This window comes from Thermobia domestica, chromosome 10 (genome assembly GCF_964235325.1).
Source record: "Thermobia domestica chromosome 10, izTheDome1.hap1.1, whole genome shotgun sequence".
Taxonomy (NCBI): Eukaryota; Metazoa; Arthropoda; class Insecta; order Zygentoma; family Lepismatidae; genus Thermobia; species Thermobia domestica.
The window spans coordinates 18436344-18455597 of NC_137463.1; the positions used below are offsets into that span (position 1 = coordinate 18436344).

At 36.1% G+C, this 19254-nt stretch overlaps 1 protein-coding gene across 10 annotated transcripts in view; it reads left to right on the forward strand.

The window, feature by feature from the left end:
• hiw (MYC binding protein highwire) overlaps positions 1-19254 on the forward strand; it is a 638413-nt gene that overhangs the window by 120116 nt on the left and 499043 nt on the right. For all 10 annotated transcript variants that reach the window (XM_081727817.1, XM_081727821.1, XM_081727823.1 and 7 more), the window contains 3 exons: positions 285-520; positions 7842-8054; positions 8931-9075. In XM_081727817.1, the coding sequence (XP_081583943.1) occupies positions 285-520; positions 7842-8054; positions 8931-9075 (594 nt within the window). The remainder of the gene's footprint in view (positions 1-284; positions 521-7841; positions 8055-8930; positions 9076-19254) is intronic.

The window sequence follows — 19254 nt, forward strand, 5'->3', positions numbered from 1 at the left end:
AGCATGTGATTATCTTCGAATGCCTTCTTCACCGGAGGTATACTGGATTGTACATTGTTTGGATCTATTATCGCGTGCTATTTTACTTCTTAAATTACAATTCCTTCACCTCTTCCCGTAAGTCATCTTTTTTGTGTTTTCATTTTTCTTGTTTCTTTTGTTGCGCATCTCATAATTTATGCGTAGTTATAGTTTTCAAGGATCTTTTCATCATTTAAGATGTATTTAGTGTGTTTAGTATTGCATTATTATGATCTATGTTCTACTTGCTTTTCTTTCCCTAGAGTTTCGTTTCCTGAAAGCGTGAAGTGGCTGTGCATTGAATTCGATCCTTTATGTGGGACTGCACAAGCAGAAGATACTCTGCAGCTGTACATTCCGAGCCTTCCTAGTGCTTCTCATTTAAGCACGAAGAAAATGGCAATAGAAGAAGAAGACAACATACCAGTACCTTACTGGCCAGTTTTGCGTAAATTTAGTGGAAGTAATAATTGGCCACAGCTAGCTGTAATTTTACCAGGTAAGAAATTGACAGGAAAAATCTAGAAATATATGTATTTTATGTCATAGATCGGGATTTCTTCAACTGTTGTCCACAGACCACAAGTGGTCATCAAGATCTGCTATTGTGCTCAGATTGATCATTAGCTTCGAAAAGACAGCAGAATAAAATTCAAGTGAATTGCATATCGCATTCCCTAGCTGAAAATTCCAAACACATATAGAGTATACAGTTTAATGAGGTAAAGATTATACAAATTCTTATAGTTTATACAGAGTGTTTCGAAACAACACTGACAACGTTTGGAGAGTGATTCCTGACACCAAGATAAGACAAAAAGTATAGACCAACCTGGGTGCACAAATGCTTCCTTCCGGAGTTAAGGCTACCGCAAACATGAAGAAAATGAACTTTAATTATCCATAGCTCCAATATTGCGGGAGCTATCTTAGTCGGGCCAAGACTTCACTTAGAAAGTAGCATGTACCCTATCCAAATATCTATGTTCCAGAATCCTGCGGCACTTCCGGAACAATTTTTATAGAGTTAGTTGGAGAGTACTTCAAATTATATGCCCGTATCCAAACTCCTGTGTAAAAATTGTTGCGTGAGTACCTCAGGATTCTGAAACATGGATATTTAAATGGAGCACATACTAGATCCTAAGTCTTGACCTGACTACGATAGCTCCCATAGTATTGGAGCTATGAACCTTTAAAGTTCATTTTTTCATGTTTTTGGCAGCCTGTAACTCCGAAATGAGGGATTTCTACACCCAGGTTGGTCTATACTTTTTGTCTTATCTTCGTATTAGGAATCACCTCCCAAAAGTTGTCGGTGTTGTTTTGAAACACCTTCTATACCAGTTGTATCAAAAGTCCAGGGTCATAAGCCAGCTCTGATGTGAATAAAGATACGAAAAAAGTAGAAAGAAATGAAAGTTGTTCGAAATATATGTTTTCAATCTAAAATGGTAGATTTCTCCCAGTCGCAGCAAAATGTCCTATGTTAAATGCAAAGACAATGTTACTAGTTCAGCAAGCTGTTTCTTGGAGTCCGCCATAGCAACAATACAACATAATTGGGAAAATGGATTCGAGGTTACAGTAATCATGTCAAACGACGGTACGTTGCAACACCCGAACGGTTTCGGATTGGTAACTTGGTACAAAGGATAGTTCACGATTTTAAATTAGAGGAATCCATTTCAAAAGAGAACAACAATTTATTATACAGATTAGATAGAAACAAACAACAATTATAGCCAATTATAACAAAATTCCTCTTTAAATTCAGGGACTGCTGTGGCTCAGTGGTAGAGCGTTCACCTCTGGTGCATGGGGTTCTTGGTTCAATCCCAGCTCGCGCCAAGTGAACTTTGTAGTAAACAAACACCATGTGGTTGGGTTTTCTCGGGGTTCTCCCGTTTCCCCCCCACTTTATTCATTCCACCATTTCATTCATTTCTCATCATCCCAGTCTCCTTTAGCCTAGCCGGCATAATCGTGGGACGTAAAACTTAAAGATTTCATTTCATTTCATTTTTTCCTCTTAAATGCCTATGGAAGATATCTATTTAGAAATATCTAATATTGCGTACGAAGGTCAAAACCAGTAAAATACCAAAAGAAATACTACTTCTACTTATGTACATTAAACATCTTTCATAGATGAGTGCTTATGCTTCAAATTTATACCATCGTCATGGTACACTACAAATCATCGCTTTCGTAAATATTTAATTTAACGTTATGAGAACATGCCTTAATAGGTATATTATCTAAACAAAAAGCGCGATAGGTAGTTATGAATCACATAAATAACGCCGTAGGTGGCAGCACAATACAGATGAGCAATCATAGCCACTCCCAATGTTTCCATTTGACTCTCAATCTGTCAGATGATTTCATGGTTCCAAACTTTTTTTTTTTTTTTTTTTTAATTAAAGATCGTCTTGTAATTTTTGCGAGCCCGTCCGTTCTTTTCGAAGAGCCTCCCAAACTGGAAACGTTGCTCGTGCATTTAACATAGGGCTTCCTACCAGTGTGGAGCCTAAATGACCAGTGCAATTGAAAAAATTGCATCATTTTATATTGATAACCGCTTATTAGCAACAACTTTCCTGTCTTTCCATTTTCTCGTATCCCTACTCATAACGGAGATGGTCTATGGCTTTAGACTTGTAATACATCTGATAGGTGTATTATGAAATATTTTAATATCCTTCAATTATTTTATTAAAAAATGTATTTTTCTTCTTTTAATATCAATACAAAATTAAGGGAATTTTGATTAATAGTTTTAAAAATACAAGTACGAGGGGGTATCAAAAAGTTCGTGCAATCACCTAGAAGAAAACACTGACACTATGATGGTATTAATACTTCTCTACGTAGTCACCATACCAAGCGACATATTTTTGCCGCCAGTTCTTCACTTTCCGTAAGCCCGTTTTGTACAAGTCTGCAGTTTGTCTTTGGAACCACAGTTAACATTAGAAATGACGTCATTCCTACTGTCAAAATGGCATCCTCATGGTGGACTCTTCATTTCTGTGAAGAGAGAAAAGTCAGTGCTAAGTCCGTGAGTATGGGTTAGGGCAATATTTCATATCCTAATTCCACTGTCTTCTTCATGGATGCATTGGCGGAATGAGCTGTGCATTGTCTGCCAACAGCAGCGCCTCTTTTGTGGCCAATCTACGACGTTTCTTAAGTTCGTCTCGTAACCTAGTCAGGAGATGGGAATAATAGATTCTAGTAATAGTTTGCCCCTTCGGTAGGTAATCTGTCATGCTGACCCCTTCACAGTCCCAGAAAACGGAAAGAATCACCTTGGCGGTAGACTTCTACAGTCTTGCCTTTCTTTTTTTTTTTGGGGGGGGGGCGAGGAGGAGTGTTTTCATTGTTTCCTCATTTCCTTTGTTTCTAGGTCATAAAGATAAACCCAACTTTTATCCATTGTCACTAGTCTGAAGAAAAAGTCCTCTTCATCCACCTCACAGCAATGCAGCATTTCTCTTGCAGCGTCCTCGCGATATCTCTTCTGGAAAGATGTGAGCAGTCGTAACTAGGCCCGTATTTATATATTGTGCGCCCCTGTGCTCTAAATAATCCTGCCCCCCGAAAACGATCTATATTAAAGTTGAATTCACAGTTTTTGGGGTCGCTTTGATGAAGAGTGACAGTTTTTACTCCACTCCCCAAGGAGGGGGGCGAGATTGTAAAAAAGTAATCGAAAAGGACAGATATTAGTGTTGAATTCATAGTTTTCGAGGTCGCTGAGTTTAACGGTATCAGTTTTCATGATGTTCAAGTTCATTTTCACCCCTTGGAGTGGAGGTGGGAAAGTATGCCTTTTTAAAAATAATTAGATAAGCTAACTAATTAGTAACTACTGTAATTAGTGCAAATTAAACACATTAACATATTTTCTTGCGTTTGCGCGGGACCCTGCGGGTTGCTAGTTTTCAATAGTACTTTATTGTGAATTTTAAGAAGTCCAAAATTTTGCCGCCCCTTAAATTCTGCCGCCCTGTGCTCGAGCACAGAATAGCACTTACCTAAATACGGGCCTGGTCGTAACACCCACCGTGCTGTCACTTTCTGAAGATGCAATTGGTTGTGAATGACATTCCAGGCAGACCCATAATTCATACTTACTGAACACATTATACTTTCAGTGGTTATCTTCCTGTCTTCCATTATGATCTCAGATTTCTCCGCCAACGCGGCATCATCAGTGAAAGATGGTCTTCTAGATCTAGAGGTGACCGTTCAGTTCGGAGTTGCCGTTTCTACTTGGACACTATTTCATAGGATGGGCTTTCATCCCCGATAGACTTCTTTCAATTCTTCGTGGATCTGCTTTGCTGATTTCCCCTGAAAATAGAATAACTTATTGACCCTCCGTGCCTTAAGCTTGTCCATCATCACACTTTCAGCGATTTACCTAAATAAATAATACAGGGTTCCCACTCGTCCTGGAAATCCTAGAAATGTCTTTGAAAATGCATTTCTGTCCTTGAAATTTACAGAAATACTGAATGTCAGGTTTTTCATAATTATAATGGTTTTAATTGATTGCTATTTTTGTTTACTATTCCTGTTTTTGTGCTGAATAATAATTTGTCATGATCCTGTATGCGTGGGTGGTTGGTGGGTTTTCTTTCTCCCAACAGAGTGGTTGGCTAAGAGAATTTCTTTCTTGTTCTTTCATCCACTAGTCTGTCAACCCATTCTTGGATGCTGTCTTCACTAGCACTATCCTCCAGAAATTGTGGTTTTTACCATTATCAATCCTCCATAATCAGTCTATTTTCGCAATAGTACTTGCTCTTCAGTAAAATTTCATATGAATGTTGTGTGTGACAAGGTCATATCTAGGTGAAACTCAATTCCTTGCTTAAAATAATAATAATAATAATAATAATAATAATAATAATAATAATAATAATAATAATAATAATAATAATAATAATAATAATAATAATAATAATAATAATTTTCTTGCACATGAAGTAGAGCAAAACTCTTCTAAGAACAAAGTCAAATGCTATCCGTAGAGCAGTTCCGCTAAAGAAGAAAGAGGAGGTTATGTCTATAGATGAGGAAATGTCTTCTTTCCCCTAATTATATCTGTCACACTATCACGCAATGAAGATGCCATGTACGAAAACTAGATTTTTGTTGTTTGTAAATTTGTTCGGTGCATAATTAAAATGTCATGTAGAAAGAATGACAATACATGTGCTGGATGTGGGTGGATCAGGTGGCTATAAAGGGAGTTGGGAGGGAAAAAAAAGCACATACTACACTCCGCTTTGTGTATTTAATATTGTGTATTAATATTATACTTGCATTAATTTTCACTGCATAAGCTACTGTACTTTTCATTTCACTGTTGTGAGTCTTGAACGTACAGTTGCAATCCTGTTACACCTTTCTGTGTGGAAGTCCTGGAAAATTGCTGATTTGTTCTGGAAACGTCCTGAAAATGTCCTGAAATTTATTTTGGGGAAAGAGAGTGGGAACCCTGATAATAATAATAATAATAAAGTTGTTTAAAATGGTTAACATACAAGAACCTAACTATAAAATGCATGTCCGAGGGAGTTGTAGTTTGTTACCTTCTAGGTGATTGCACAAACTTTTTGATACCTCTTCGTATACTGATTTTATTTATTTATTGAAGTTCAGCGTCCCTTTTGAGCACCGAGGCTATATAAGATGTGAATTTAAAGTTAAGGTAGAATCCAAACCATCGCAATGCGTTTAAATGGTCTCCCTTCGGGAATCGAACCTGGAATCACATGCACCAAAAGCTCGTTTGATAGTCACTAGACCAGCGGGGAGCATTACAAGTATACTGGTATATGTCCAAAACATTTATATATGACTATTAAATTTACTTTCAACGGGATTAAGAATAGGTAGTCCTATAAAAGTGTTCCTTACTTGTGACAGAATTGGGAGAAATGTTGTCATACTGCCGAGAACTAGTTATTAGGTAGCGAATTCTGATTTTAAAAGCCAGAAGTAACGGCGATGGAAGTCAATGTGCTAACAACACATCACCCAAGTAAGAGGCAAATGGCCGGCCATAGTTGTTCATTGGCTGTAATGTCATGTTTTTTTCTCCTAATTGCCATTTTATTACTTATTATTATTCTAATTACCTTTGTTAATTATTTTTATATCATCCAGTGGTGAGATTTATCAAGTAACTAACTTTGCGAAAGTTAACAAAGGTCTTATTAAATTGATTTAATAAAATGATTCTGTTTGTCATGCGCCTCTGTCTAATCTGTATCGTGTTTTTATATAGAGCGACAAATGAAATCAAAAATAGTGTTTTCATAACCCAAATAATATATATATGTTTATTACTGCATATGCAAATGTAACAAATCCCTATTACGAAATATAATAAAACTCATGTTCTTGATTACAAATGCCTGTCACGTTGTTAAAATTACACGATTTATACATTTGCGAGACGAGTCCTAAAGCCGAGATTTGAACTAAAGATAATCGAAACATCAATCACTGCCATTTTGATTGAACTTACGTAGGTCTTAAGTTGAAAAAAAGTCCTCTATGAATCTTGCTTACCAGAACTTAAAATCAGCGGTTAATTACTATCGTATAATTTCCGATAACTATCTCTATAAAGAGAAAGGAATACTGAACGTACTGTATACAATTGAAACAACGTTCAGTTATATATTAAACTCAAATACTAGTATCTGTGTTTTGACATTACGGAAAAGAGCAACCAAAGTGGAGATAACGTCGAAGTCGAAGTTATTACAAAAATTATTTGACTGTTACATGACGCCACATTTTATACTCTTGTCTACGTGAGAGTTTAGTGGGTCGCCTTTCTTGTACGTGTCCTTTAGGGACACGGAAACATAAAGTTAACTGGATTAATTCCTGATTTTAGCAAAAACTGTTTTAATTACTGTTCTAGGGTTATAAAAAAAAGTCTTTGCATCCCATCTTAGATACTGTGAAATAAATAAAATGTAGAAATCTTGCTTTTATCACCCATATGATGATTTTGATATTTCTTTTAGTCTACTTTTGTCTATTGTAGCTTTACAATATACGTGAAATTTACATCAATAGTTTCGGAATCAGTAATTCTTCCGAGCTATACTTCAGATAAAAATATGAAGAACTAGCGTCAGTTACCCGCTTCGTTGGATTAAAATAAGAAAAATTAGTATATTCCGTTAGTTGCTTCTTACTACTACTGAAACGTTGTCTGATATCGATCATTTTCATGTAACGCCTTCCAAGTTTCGGAGCTGAATTTGGATTTAAGTGAACGACATTGAAATTGTCACTGTTTATCTCAGTACCTCGAAAACTATGGATTCGGCACTAAAATCGGTCATTTTCGTTCACTTTTTTATATTGTCTTCCTCCCCTTGCACCGTCAATAAAACCAATCCCGGACCCGGGCCTCATCTATATTGAAAATTTGATCGAGATCGGTCGGGTGGTTCAAGAGTTATTAAGTCACAAACATAGTCGCTTTCATTTTTATTTATATGGATTTGTTTATTGTTTTCGACTATGTATATATATATATGTTAAGTGTGTAGTATCTGTAATGCATTAGTCGCACCATGAATTCATATGTAAATAAATAAATAAATAAATAAAGTGATTCCGCTTTTCACATAGACTTCGCTTCGATTCATGGTTGGAGTACCCGAGCTTTAGATTCCACATCACATCAGTCTCGGAAGTGTAGATTTGTGCTAAACTCAAAACAAAGTATTTTCCGTTGTACAGTATGTATAATATGTTATTTGCTTCGTTTCTAGGCAACGAAGTGATTTTCTCATTAGAGACCGCCTCTGACTATGTAAAAGACGAAAAAGCGTGCTTTTATGGATTTAAGTGCCTGGTTGTGGGCTATGAGTGGAATTTAAATCATACAGAAGGCTTGAAGCACTTGGAAACTGAGTTAGCCTATCTCGGTGGAATGTGTGCCGCATCACTGATGAAAAAAGACCTTTTGCTTCCTCCTGCATCAGGTGAGAATTTCAATTTTGATTATCATGGTTATTTATGATTTTTCTAGTGTGTGTTCACTTTCTAAAGTATAGTCATTAAAAATTTACTAGATGCTGTTTAAGTGTTTGTGTTGCTTTCACCGATTGTCTGTATATAGACACAATATCCAAGACTTTGCTCTTAAAGACCTTTACGATGTAGTCATTTAGGAATGCACAATCCTGGAAAGCTAGGGAATTGTATATATTGGGAAATGAGTTCTCACACGAAAACAACTTATAGGCCAACATAAGTCCACAGATGCGTCATTTTGGAGCTATAACCCACAGAAAATTGGCCAGAACGATATGAAACGATTTTTTTTCGAGAACGAAATATCCATAGATTCCAGTAATGTACCACTGGATATGGAAAGTGTGCCAGTTTTCAATTTTTTATTTATCATTTTTCGTTTGTATAAAGGCCTCATGAAATTTCTTCAGAAAAGCTATGAGACCGTTCCTGTTCCACATCCATAATACATTAATGGAATCTGGGTTCAAAATAATCACTGTTCTTTTACATGACCTTGACCCGACATTTCGTTTTCGAGGTAGGAGCCTGTATTTCATCGTTCCGATCAGTTTTTAGCCGTCTGTGGCTCCGAAATGAGGTGTTTGTGCACCAAGGTTAGTATATCATTTTTTAATGTTAAGTATATCTTTTGAATTAGAAAATGTAGCAAAAATACCAAATGCAAATTGGGAAAAATGTTCCATTTGAAAGCGAAAGACCCCTAAAATTAAACTAATGGAATTTGGGGTATACTATAATGATAATATAAGCAGTATGAATGATAATATTTCAAAGAACTTCTGAGGAATAATGAATAATGTAAGTTCCATGTGTATTTGCAGTTGAAGAAATGGAAGAAGACATGGAAATAGTAGAAGAACTCGCGCAGCAAGTGTACAGGAATAACGCAGCACTTCTTAGCAAAGGATTCGCTCTTGCCAATGCTCCGACCATCACTCAGGCTCTCGACGGGGTTCTTCCGTTCAGGTAGGATAATCTTTCATCCCGCTTTGAAAATTCATCTTTGAACGTGGTGCAGGGTCTTCATTTTGTATTTTGATCTAAATGATTCTTTTCAACAATTCATAAAATGTTCGTAATGTTTGTCGAGTGTTGTGTGCATTAAGCACAAAGTGCCTTGATGCAATTAACTCTGCAGCGAAGAGGATACTGATAGCTTAGGTTTCAAACAATATGTAAGTATTTTATTCGTTCTATTGTGGCTAAGACGTAAGCAAGGTACAGGTGTTTGAAAAATGAGACAGCCATTACACAGCACTTAACTGTATGTTACAAATAACATTAGAATTGAGTTGAGTTCGAGTTTAACGCCCCGTTCAGCAGCGATGCTCTATGGGATGTGGATCTACTTATTAACGTGGAATCCAAATCATATGAGCTCCGGCCGGGAATCGAACCCGGGTCTCCCGCTCCAAAGGCGCGTACGCTAACCGCTTAGCTACGAAGGAGCTCTACAAATAACGTAAGAGACAAAGCTTGAACAGTCCTCTCCTTGGGTTGTCCATAATTCATAGTGCTGAACTTTTTTCTTCTTCTTTCTTAAGTCTGCCTAATTATATATACATTATATTACAAATGAATCTTCGAAAGTGAATAAGATGGTTTGTGTGCTTTAGTTTCTTCAAATAGCCATCTTTTTTAATAATTCACCGCACAGAAAATTTACATGAACCTGGGACATCTTAAGATTCATGTTTTATTTTGTCAAATTATACAAATATTTTTAAAATCAACGGGTGCATGCCCACGTTTCTGAGCTTAATAAATCTTTTCCCAGATTGTTAACAATTGAGGCGTTGGACGAGAGAAGGGATTACGATTTAGTGGATACAAAAATAAATAATTTGGTGGAATGCTTGGCTTTACTCCACTGGTGTCCATTGATCACTATTATGTATGTCTCTTTCTGTACTGTTTGTACTAAGAGATAGATCAAGTCGGAATAAAACCTAGGATTGATCCTTCTCTTGGTTGCCTGATAGCCTTATGGTTGGTTTTACAGAAACGAGATTGATCTTACCACAGGAATTAGCTGTATCAATCTAAGTCTGATACAATCTACTAATCTTACAAAATATCCACAGTTAAAGCTGCTTAATCTGAAGAGTACAAAACGACTAAGTATAACTGCATGGCAGAAATTCACGCCAAATAGTATCACAATTTTTTTATTATTAACTATGCAAGACATAAGGAAGATTTGTAGTATATGGTGTGTGTTGTTGTACCAAAGTGTTTGAATTCGCAAGAAATTTAACAGTGGTGAATCTAGAAGGTAAAAACTCGGAGGGGGGAGGGGAGAACGCAGGCTATGGTAGGTATATCATGAGTTTACGCAAATCATTTTAATTTGAAATCTGTTTACACATTTAGTTAACAAGAACCAGGAATAAAAAAATAAATTATTCCTTTCTTTCACCAATTACAGTTAGACATGTAGTACGAATTAGCAATTCATAAAGTTGTAGGCATTTACAGGTACGGTAGCTAAACAGATTAATCACAAGACATTGCTCTTTATATGGCAGAAAATTGTAGAAATTGTCGGAGAAAATAAATGTCGAATATAAATATACAACTCATTACTATTAACGTTATCCTAGAAGTGTCCAATAAAGAATAAAAGGCAACGCTTACTATAAACTTTCAAAAATATATAAATGATAGCTTCAATTGTTCTTGTCACTCAAAAAACTCCCTGGCCCTGGATTAAATCCGCCACTGATTTTCAAACCGTACAAGCACTGTGTATAATTGTCCTTGAATAAAGTGTCAGAAGTTTATCATTTTAAAATTATTTGTTTATTTTAAAGTAGAATTTACTTTTGATAGAAATTACGTAAGAAACTTGCTGTTCGATGTCAGTTCTACGTTATTATTAATTTTCGCTCACACTAGAAGGAACAGTGCGCTTCTTAGTATTACTGTGAGACGATGTCGTCGTCCTTTGATTTCCTGTTGAACGTCCAAAAGAATTAAAACTGTTTATATCTTGAGAAGCATCAATATTTTAAGGTGGTTGTGATAGAGTCTTTAAAGAAGAGATCTAATGGCACCTTTTTTCAAAATTTCAATCCAAATGTTTACGCGTTGAAAACGTTCAACATCTTTTGCATTATTTTATACTTGCGCTAAGGCACTCATTTATACACTGAACACCTTTTCTATTATTTTACCCTTGCGCTAAGGTAGTCATTTATGTGCTCAACACCTTTTCCATTATATTATGTTTGCGCTAAGGTAGTCATTTATACGCTCAGCATCTTTTCCATTGTTTTATGCTTGCGCTAAGGTAGTCGTTTATGCGCTCAACACCTTTTCCATTATATTATGCTTGCGTTAAGACAGTCATTTCCGACTAGATGCTCTGTGTCATTAAGTTTGCAGCTTGGATTCTCAATAAACCACTCACACAGAGCAAAACGAAGACAGCAGACTTAGCGTTGAAAGAAGATAGTAGCGACAAGCAAACAAGACGTAGCCTATGGTGTTGCATATATATTAGTCGTGGATTCATAACCAATCTATTTTTTACTGATCCTCAACAAAGTAGTGGCGTTTATCGGATTAAATTTCAATGTGCAAAATATATATATATCTTAATAAAAAATTGTACCAGAATAGCTGAGCACATTAACATATCGAAATCTCGTAGCTTTCAACACTTATCCAGATTGGTAGCGCGTCTCAAAGACAATAACCATAGCATTTGTAATTCATGTTCGATAGAAAAAGCAAAAAAAAATAACTGAACGAGAAATTAAAGAAGCCTATTACATTCATAAAGAGAAACCTACACTCAGTTTAGATAAAGGATACGTAAATGTAATTTGGAGCAGTATTTTTACTACCTATTTCCGCCGTCTGGAAGGTAAAGAAAAAGCAGTGAACAACAGTGAACAGTGACGAGTGAGTGATCATTAGCATGTGTTCTTTTTTGACAAGAAGACTTGTGCTTTCCATATTTTAAATTCTTTTAACCATTTTTTTACCTATCCACATTTCTCTCCCATATTTTAAATCCTCTTCGAATTGTTTCTAGACTGAAGATGGAAACAGGGTTTTCCGAAAGCGCTACTTAGAAGAAGACTTTTGCGGCGAATACTACCCTTTTGCTTACATTGCTAACCTTGTTTTATTCTATTCTGCCCAGATCGTTCCTTCCCCGATTTTGCTCAATTTGTTCTCTTTCTTCTGGCTCCTACGGTAAAAGCCAACTGCTAGGTTATACACCAGCGAGTTGGAAGTGATTGCATTAAGGGGACAACTCTTTTTAATTAACTTTGCATGATAATCGCCTGTAGGCTAAAAGGAGCGAATGATTTCAACTGAATATGGTGGAAAAATTGATTTAAGGTTGGTTTAAAGGGACAAGTTTGCCGATAGGTGTCACTACAGTCTTCGTATCTCTCATGTATTTTTTACCTTTCACAAAAATTCACGATTTCTCTTACAAATTTCAAACTACAGACCTTAAATTTTTAAAGAAGGAACTTCATAGCCTATCGAAGGCTACAATCCGTGTCGATTTTTTATTTAGAATTTTCTTCATTGTTGAAACAGTATATTGTTAAAGATTTGGATATCCAATTTCAAAAATTAAGCTATTTCAACAGTGAAGAAAATTCTAAATAAAAAATCGGCACGGATTTTTGCCTTCGATATGTTATGAAATTTCTTTTCTAAAAAGTTGAAGTCTGTAGTTTGAAATTTGTAAGAGAAATCGTGAATTTTCGTGAAAGGTAAAAAATACATGAGAGACGAAAACTGTAGTGACATCTATCGGCAAACTTGTCCCTTTAAACCAACCTTAATGAGAAAATGGAAGGAAACGAGGATTCCGAGAAAAGAGACGAACACAATATTGTTTACCACGTATTTATATATCCTAAAATCGAACTAGAAACTTTTCTTACATAAAATGGACGCTCTACCATGGACGCCGTGTCCCTCTCCCTCATTTCCATGTTACCTCATTTAACTAAAACTTAACATTACACTCGATAGGTAATTATATCTAAAACTTACCTGCTTTCATACTATGAAGATGTAAAATATCTGGGCATGTGATACTTGACAGCCAAACAAAATTTATATATGCAAGTGAAAATCGAATTGTTTCTTCGAAATGTAATAATCGAGCGTGCTTTAGAATATCTCATCTATTTTCCTTTGGCGATGAATGATTTCGCTGGATTCGAAATAATAGATTATTAAACTAACATTCTTCAAACACTGCAAGGTAAGTAGTTCAAGATTTTCAATCAATATTTTAGTATAAGGGTTGTTTTCAAGTATATTGTTAATATTTATTCGATTGAATTCAGCCCATTGTTTGTGCGTAATCACTGGCAGTTAGAGAACAATGCTCAGTGAAATAGTTTTCTACCGATGTGTTTACTATTGTCAGAGAATATGTTTTCATACCAATTATGAAATCTTATGCTTAGATGATGAACTGAGCGTGAAAGGAAGACTTAATTAACATTTTTAAGGATATGAAATATTTAGAAAATTTTGAATGTTCTGAATTCCAAATACAGTAGAGCGTCGATTATCCGAACGTTGGTCAACCGAACGACCGCTTAACCGAACTGTGTACTCGCTCGCACCTGTTACTCTCCCACCCTACCGTCCATCATCCCCCTCACTCCCAAACCAAGTTTCCCACAGTAGTCGCCGCACTGAGCCACCGCTGGCGGAACATTGCTTCTAATGGGGCCTTCGTAAGGCGCTGCTGACCGGCCAAGCCGCCAGTCGCTGTGTTTCAACAATCAGCACACTTCTGTCGGTTTGGCACTGGCTGTAGAAGTAGCGGCAGTATCAAAGCTGTTCACAGCAACAGCTGCGCCAGCTTAGAGTTGAGGCGTGCCGCTCCGCGCATGGCAAATATACCTGTACAATTCGATTATCCGAACAAACCAGTTTTCCGAACACCCATGTCCCCCAATTACTTCGGATAATCGACGCTCTACTGTATTTGGTATTAATTTAGGGCATGACATACAATCTTTCAGTTCGTTTTGCTTTAAGTATACAGGGTTTCAAAACAACACCGACAACTTGTAAATTTTTCATTGTTCCTTTGGAAAATTCAAGATTACTAAAAAAACTCCAACTGACCAAAGCAGTATATATATTTTAAGATTATATATTTGTGTTACAGAGATAATGTGTCTGAGGAAGGCTATGTTACATAGCCGAAACTGTAACACAAATATATAATCTTTATATATATATATATATATATATATATATATATACATATATACTGCTTTGGTCAGTTGGAGTTTTATTAGTAACACCTACAACGTTTGGGAGGTGATTCCTGACACCAAGATGAGACAAAAAGTATAGACCAACCTGGGTGCACAAATGCTTCCTTTCGGAGTTATAGGCTGCCGGAAACGTAAAAAAAATGAACTTTAATTGTCCATAGCTCCAATACTATAGGACCTACCGCATTCAGGTGAAGACTTCACATAGGAACTAGTATGTGCCCTATCCAAATATCCATATTTCAGAATCCTGTAATACTTCCGCAACAATTTTTATAGAGGTGGTTGGTGAGTACTTCAAATTATATGCACGTAGTCGAACTGCCTCTATAAAATTGTTGCTTGAGTACCTTAGGATTCTGAAACATGGATATTTGTATAGGGTACATACTAGTTTCTAAGTGGTTTTGATCCGACTATGGTAGATCCCATAGTTTTGGAGCTATGGACCTTTAAAGGTCTTCTTCTTCTTCTTCTTTTTTATGTTTTCGGCATCCTATAACTGCGAAAGGAAGCATTTGTGCACCCAGGTTGGTTTGTACTTTTTGTCTTATCGTGGTGTCAGGAATCACCTCCCAAACGTTGTCGGTGTTGTTTTGAAACATCCTGTATATTACAGTCGTAATAAAAACAAATAATTTTCTTTAACAAATAACACAACAGCTATTAAAAAAAAAGTTGTCGCTGCTGTGACATAATAATCTCATAAATCTCGTAAGTAATAATCTCTTAAACTTGCAGAAAGACAAATGAACAAGAAATTGCGTTTTACCGCCAGTATAGGCATTGGTGTACTGCAAGTTTATGAGATTCGGCACTCTCATTTAAGGGTGAGCAACATTTCGGCTCTCTGGGTACCTCGCCTGTTTGGAGCGGAGCAGAAACTGTACAGATCTGATACTTATCAACTTCAAAAGTTGGTAGATCATTACGGATACTAATTCTGACAACGAATAGTAGCAACTGCCAAAACATGGATCTCGATGGCTCATAAGCACAATGGCTCAGGTTGAAGGCCCATCTCTACTTTTAGGGATCCCTGGTTGAATCAAATAAGTTTGTGGTGGGCAGCATTGTGTCCGTGGATTTTCTCGGGGTTGTCCCGTCTCTTCCGTTCTTAGTTAAAGCACTTAACGCATAAGTAATAAGTGACTGTAGCTACAGCTGTATATACAAACTTAAGTAACAACTGACTGTAGCTACTACTGTATATGTGAGATTAAGTAACAACGTACCAGCGACAATTATATGTATGAGATACTACCAAAAATGACGTACTTTTTCCCAGTAATTCCCACAGTTTTCAATGAGTTATATCCTTCTGTCATTTTTCAACATAATTCTCATTCACTTCTACATACCGTTGCAATCTTTGTAGCCAACTATCAAAGGCGACTGAGAAGTCTTTTTGGGTGAGGGAGGGGAGGTATATTTTAGGTATTGATGCTTCTAAGAGCAAGTATGGACTCAAAACTTAGTTTTAAAAACAGCCAGAAGTTACTGGAGGCTAGATCAATTAAGTAGGATGGATGAGGAACCACATCGATGTGCTTATCCCGTTAAAAAGCCAATAACAATATCAATTAGTATTGGTAAGGGAGTACATTGTCCCGGTTGAGGGGAAAACCTGAGTGTGCGAGATTGGCCGATACTGCTGCACTGTAGAAAGCAATCGCTTATCAGCATTATAATAATGTACTGCCAATTTATCGTTTTTAGTACAGGATCAGCCAGAATTAGCCTCCCTTTTGTCCCCGAAGATGGCATAAATAACTTCATTCGGAAGTAGCTGGCAAAATTTTTAGGAGAGGTAAAGAGAGTTGTTTCCACGGTTTGGACTGCCACTTTATCTCAGGATTAAAGAGGAGAAAAATGTTTAATCCATTGTAACTACAGATTCCAACAGTTGTCCATTGGTAACACAGTTCCTTATCCAACATTGTCTACTGGCAATACTTGTGCAGGAGGCCTTCTCTTCGTCCTGCTGCCGAGGGCCCCCAACGTGAGCTGGCCTTGGACTACAAAATTCTGTCCATGATACCATGGTGCCATGAGAGGATCCTGAAGCTTACAAATACTCTCAACGGTTAGCTTTGTGCCTTCCATGATTAGCGTCTCAAAACTACTACTACTACTCAAAGGTTTTACTAATTGGGCGTCCCGACCTTCAGTTAAACCTTGTTTCTCGGAAATTCACACACTTCAGGCCAACGTTAAAACCTTCACAGATGAACCTAGAAAAATGAACATAGTTCGAAGCTTGAAATTTTGTACAGTTAAGTCCCAAAGTCTGTAAGTTAATTCATATGTAATTTGTATTAATCTAACCTTCGTTTTTTTGACTACTAGTGTGACGAAACCGTGCTTAAATTTGCTATACACAGCGTAAGAATTTTGAGCGTAATTGTACTATATGATGTATATGCGTACGGGGTTCAGATATCTATTATTAGTATCACTCTTCCGTACAATTCTGTGGTGTAAATATTATGAACGTATACAAATAGCGCAATTCATTCACAGCTCACATTTTGGGTGTTGTTCACGGTTATGATCCGATTCTAAGAGACAGTGATGATAGTAGTGAACGAAATGGTAGAATAAGAAAAGTAGAAGGAAATGGGAAAACCCCGAGAGAACCCACGCACACAGTGTTTATTCACCACAAAGCCCACATTGCACGAGCTGCAATCGAACCAAGGACCTCACGCACCAAAAGTGAGAACTCTACCACTGAGTCGCTTGGCCTCGCAATTCTCATTCCTCCAAAGGGTCTGAAATTGAATAACTTTGGCAGTCTTCCTCCAGTGTCATTACTACCAGGTGGATGATGGGTAATACCGTTAATATTGTAGACTCTGGCTTACTACTTCCGAAGAGTCCTTTCTGTGTTTCATCTTTAATTGCCATCAATGTAAAATAGCTTCAGAGCTTTATGTTGAAGTTGTTCATAAACGAATACTTCAACATATAAAGGTACCAATAGATCGAAGAAATGATTGTAATGTTTGTGAACAACTGGGATATGGAACAGAATAGTTTACTTTTTTGTGTATATCGGTAGTATATCTATTTCATTTGTGTGAAATGTTTGGTCGAAAGTTGAGTAGACCAAATAGACTTGTTTTTAAAATTCGAAACCAAAATTTCATGAATTTTGAAACTACAAGCCTGTTAGTTTCTGTTTGTGGTTTACGTTTTTGTGTAACGGCACAGTTATGAAGGATGGAACCTATTTATCAGTGGCTGCTCTTGAGGGAAATCACATCGATAAAGAAAATAATTATATCTCTGCAAACTAAAGGAAGAAAGATTACCTAATATACAATTTTTCGTATACAGCTTTCTAAAAATTTCTTCGCTTGTCTCATAGCAATATATGTTTCTTACTGATGTGACTTCCCTCAAGAGCCGCCACTGTGTGTTATTAAATTAAAACCTCCCGGGTTTGTATTACAATGGAAGTGGGATGTGAACTTCCAAACACGTACGCTAAAAGCAAACGCTGTGGTTATGAAGATACAGGAAAACCTCTTATTCCTTAATAATAATAATAATAATAATAATAATAATAATAATAATAATAATAATAATAATAATAATAATAATAATAATAATAATAATAATAATAATAATAATAATACTCTCTGAAAACTTTCTCCGTATGCACTGTCTTTAATAAATTCTTTTATTTTTTCTCTATTGAAAGAAAGAAAGAAAAGAAGGAAGCCACGGAAAAAGAAAAAAATGGAAGTGGAGAACGAGAGAAAAGTATAGACAAGTTAAAAAATAAATTGAAATAGTAATTATTATTTCTCTTTTCTTTCTTTTAATCTTTGTGTCACTTGGAAACACAGGAGGAAAGAGAGGAAACAGAAAAAAGGAGGGAAACTTTATTTCTCTCTCTCTCTTCCAAGAAAAAGGGAAAGTTTCCTTTTATAAAAGAAAGAAAGAAAAAAGATAGTTGAAGAGAGTTTTCTTTATCTTTTTTTAAATAGAAAAAAATACATTTTTCCTTCATTTCTTCCCATTCTCTTCTCTTCGCTGTTTTTCTTAAATACGATGCAATGTTAGGATTAACGTGCTTCATTTATGCCTTTTATTCTGAAGGAGAGGGATCGTTAATAAAGAAAATGAGTGCTGCAAGAATTAGCGGAATGAAGATTAAGGTAGAAAACAAAAATAAACAAACGAGAAAACTATGGATATATTTTTCGATGTCACTTACAGATTGAATGGACAATATTACCCATTATACTCTACTATCGTATAGCAGTTTGAAGTATTTCACGAAACTGGAATCCGCCTCTATCTAAAATGGATTATGTTACTTAAACAATCTATATATTAAAATGCTAGGTTTATATGTTTGTCTCCAAAGAAAAGTTTATATGTTTGTCTCCAATCCTTTCGACAATGAGATCACGAAAACCACAAGTGCTAGGAACGTGCCTTTCTCACTGGTCGATTCCAGATTTTGTGTAGATTGTCCAGTTCTAATTAAACATTTAAAAAGCATGGCCATTATTTCTTTATTACATTTTTAGGGCCACACTGGAACTGTTAAAATTTTAAAAAAGTAAAGATCATATCCTACGAGTTACACATCCCATCACATAATTTTATACGAGAGTAGTATATCTCTCATGCGTTTGTTTTATGGCCAAATGATAATGAAAAACGAAGGATAACCATTTCTCTAGTCTAACAAGGGAAGAGAGGGAGATTATATATCGAAGTGGAAGATAGTTATCCGCTAATTACGCCTATTACGAAACTGTAATAAAAATTTTCCGAATGCATATTCTGCACGAGTTATATGAATATACAGTGTGTCTAAAAAATCCGTTTCCACCCGTTCAAATCG